Source organism: Crocuta crocuta, unplaced genomic scaffold (genome assembly GCF_008692635.1).
Source record: "Crocuta crocuta isolate KB4526 unplaced genomic scaffold, BGI_CrCroc_1.0 scaffold133, whole genome shotgun sequence".
In the NCBI taxonomy this organism is placed as follows: Eukaryota; Metazoa; Chordata; class Mammalia; order Carnivora; family Hyaenidae; genus Crocuta; species Crocuta crocuta.
In genome coordinates, this window is record NW_027529438.1 from 4162928 (window position 1) to 4166158 (window position 3231).

General features: G+C 56.8%; 1 protein-coding gene across 1 annotated transcript in view; it reads left to right on the forward strand.

The window, feature by feature from the left end:
- NECTIN4 (nectin cell adhesion molecule 4) overlaps nt 1-3231 on the forward strand; it is a 25893-nt gene that overhangs the window by 2807 nt on the left and 19855 nt on the right. The window contains exon 3 of the mRNA XM_077760019.1: nt 2627-2634. Within this exon, the coding sequence (XP_077616145.1) occupies nt 2627-2634 (8 nt within the window). The remainder of the gene's footprint in view (nt 1-2626; nt 2635-3231) is intronic.

Sequence of the window (3231 nt, forward strand, 5' to 3'; positions counted from 1 at the left end):
GTAGGGCGTGGTGACTAAGGTGTGTTTCCATGGTGGAAAAGCTCCCAGAACCTATTCTCTGTGCGGGAATCTCTGTATGAGGGGCGCATCCTAGGAAGGAGCAGAAATGAGCTTGAAGCCTCTACCTGAAACAGCCTAGGCCCTAGGGGGTGGAGTCAGACCCCGTGTCAGGAATATTCTCCCACGGTGTCGGTCGGCACCCCCAAAGCCTTTCTGTACAAACTACAGAAGCCAAGGCAACGAGGGTCAGAAAGGTTTTGTGTCGCACAGAGAAACAAAGCTGTATAGAAACGTGTTGCAGACGTGGTGTCTACACTCATGCTCCCAACTCGATCCACTCTAATTTATCATCCACGGTCAGCTCTCNGGTCTGCTCCTCCTCCCCCTCCCTCAGCCTGACCCTCACTCTCACTCTTCTCGCCACCCCACCCCACCCATCCTTGTCCCTCCCTGACTCACCTCGCAGTCCCATTGACACAAACAAAAATTTCAGCACAACCCACCCCGACCGGTTTGGCTTAGGTGTGCAGGCTGCCACCAAGACCAAGAGGAGCTGTCAGCAGATGCCTGGACACACGCGGGCTGTAGGCAGCCGCGGCCCCGCTCGCGGGAACAGCCCGGATCTGGCCGCCGCACGTGCTGAGGACACGAAGGGAATGCATGGCGGAGGCGTGTGGCCTCTGACGGTGGACGCTCCCCCTGCCCTGACTGAGGGCTCGCGGGGGGCAGGGACCGTGCGTTCTGCGGCCCCGTGTCCTCTCTGGATGGAGCCTGGCACAAAGCAGTGTTCACCTAAGTGTCTGTAACTGAACCAAGCCAGGCAGGCACTGTGACGCCGCGCAGACGCGTGCACATACTAAGGATGCCACCTTGGCTTGAATTGTCCCCATTCTTCAGGCCCAGAATGTGGGTGGGAGGAAGGTAGGTAGTGAGGCATGAAGGGAATGGGGGTTCGATGGGGAAGAAAGAACAGAGCGCAGGAAGCCAGGCGCCCGGCTGGAAAGGCTTCCCCAACCCGGGTTTTTTCCAGCCCCAGCCCTGGAATCTGCCTTCCCCAGGCCTCACCCCAGAACAGGGACCGAAAGGCCTGCGTATGAGGGCGTGTTCCCTGAGAGCATGGCCCTTGTGAGACATGCAAGGCTGAGGGCCCAGGGAGCAGAGAGACTCGGAGATCGACATTTGTTAGATGAGGGAGAGAGAGACTTGGACTCCTCCAAGCGCAGGCCTGGAGTGGCTGCGCGGCCTGACCACCAGGGGTCCCCAGCCTCGCCAACAGCCCCCACAAGTCCTGCCTCCCCTCAGCAGCCACTCCCCTTAGGGTGTGGCTGGAGCCGGGGGTGAGTGGATGAGGGGCTCACAGACCCCCCTGACTGGTTGCCCTGTGGAGGGCTTGGGGGCATATTGTGAACAGGAAGGCTGAGGAGATACGGGAACCAGAACTGGACACCCACCCTGTGACCTAACTGCTGTCCCAGGCCTCAGTTTCTCCAGTGGTTTCCCGGAGCAGGAGGGATGAATCCGTGGGAAGGAAAGGAGCTCCTCTGAAACCGTGCGATAGGATCCGAGGCGTGATAATGATAATTATAACACAGGATGCTCCCCCCTCCCATAGCCCCTGGCCCTACCCCACCCCTGCGACACTGCATCTCAAAGCAGCATCGGGGTGAGGCAGCTCCGCTGGCACAGGTGGGGACCTGAGTCCTAAAGAGGGGAGGGGGTTTGCCAAGGTGGAGGTGGAGAGAGGCTGGGTGGTTTTGGCAACTGGCCTGGCCCTTGAGGAGAGCCTACTAGAAATAGCCCTCGAAGAAGGGGTCACTACCAAGGTCACTGCCGAGGGTTGGGGTCACGGTCCTGAGGCAGGGTTAGAGTCCGGGTGATGACTCACGTTCAGGAGAGTGGGGGTCTCCACCTCCCTGACCGTCCCTGACCACCCTGTCCATACTGACATCCATTCATTCACAAATGCACGCCTTCACCAGAAGCATGTTCGGTGCCCACCAGGCGCTCGGGGCTGTCCAGGCGTGGGTGACCGTCACAAAGGTTATAGAACAGGCCTGACTTTCCAGGAGCTCACGGAGCACAGCTCCTGTCCTGTCCCCTAGTTTCACACGTTTAACTGAGTCCCTGGCACGCAGCAGGCTCCAATCAATGTTTCTTGAAACCGAAGCTCACATTTAGTTAAGGAGATAAGATGTGCACAAATTAGGGGTGCACAAGCTATAATAAAGGGACCCGCAGAGGCTGGGGAAGAACAGAGGCAGGAAGAATCGTTTTCGGTGGGAGGAGCTGAGAAAGCCCCGCGGAAGATGTGGCGTGTGAGGTCAGCTTTGAAAGATGAATAAGATTGTGACGGAGATGGGGGTACGGGGTGTGGAGAATACAGTCTATGCAAAATGACCCTTTCTCACCCTCTTGATTCCTGCTTCCTGCCTCTGGCCAGACAAAGGGTCCTGCTGCAAATTTTAACCTATATATATATTTTTTTCTTTCTTCGTGGTTAGGTCAGTATTTCCCTTTTTTTTTTTTTGGTCCCAGTCTGACAGTGAGCTTGCCTCTCCTCGTCACCCAGTTTTCAGGGAGTCCAGAGCCTGGCCCTTTCCTCTGGCTATTCCTCTGTCTATTCTAGATCGGCCAGTGAGGTTTTGTGCACGCGGTGGCTATATTGTACACATCCAGAATGGAAACCCAGGGGCTTCCAAGTAGGAATAGACTTACAGGGATACAAGGGCAGAGTACTTGAAATCGACATTGACCTTGCAAAGTCTTGTCCCATGACCGTGGGATAAAAGGGTAAACTGACCGTGGAGTGTTGTGCTGATGCACTTTGGAGACTCCTGGCCGGGTAACGAGGAGGCATGGAGGCTGAGAGAGAGGATCCTGCTAGGGAGACCAGGACCCTGTGAGGCTCATTTCTTGGTCAGTCCATCGGCTTCTTCTATATATGCTGGGATCGGGGACAGTGTCACTTAGGCTCCTTCTCAGGCATCTCTGGACCAGCCCCCTGTCTCCAGGATAGAGATGTCTGAGAAAACCGTGTTCCTACCTGAGCTGTGTGTCCTCCAGCAAGCCTGCTCCCCTCTCTGGGCCTCTTTTCTCATCTGGAGAAAGAGGTATATGGGCCAGTCCCGCACTTCCCAGTGCTGGCCCTTCTGATTTCCCAGCTTCAAAGCTGAGCCCCTGCGGGAGACTGGGGAACTTGGCCCGGCCTCGGGGAGGCAGCGAGGCTCGCCG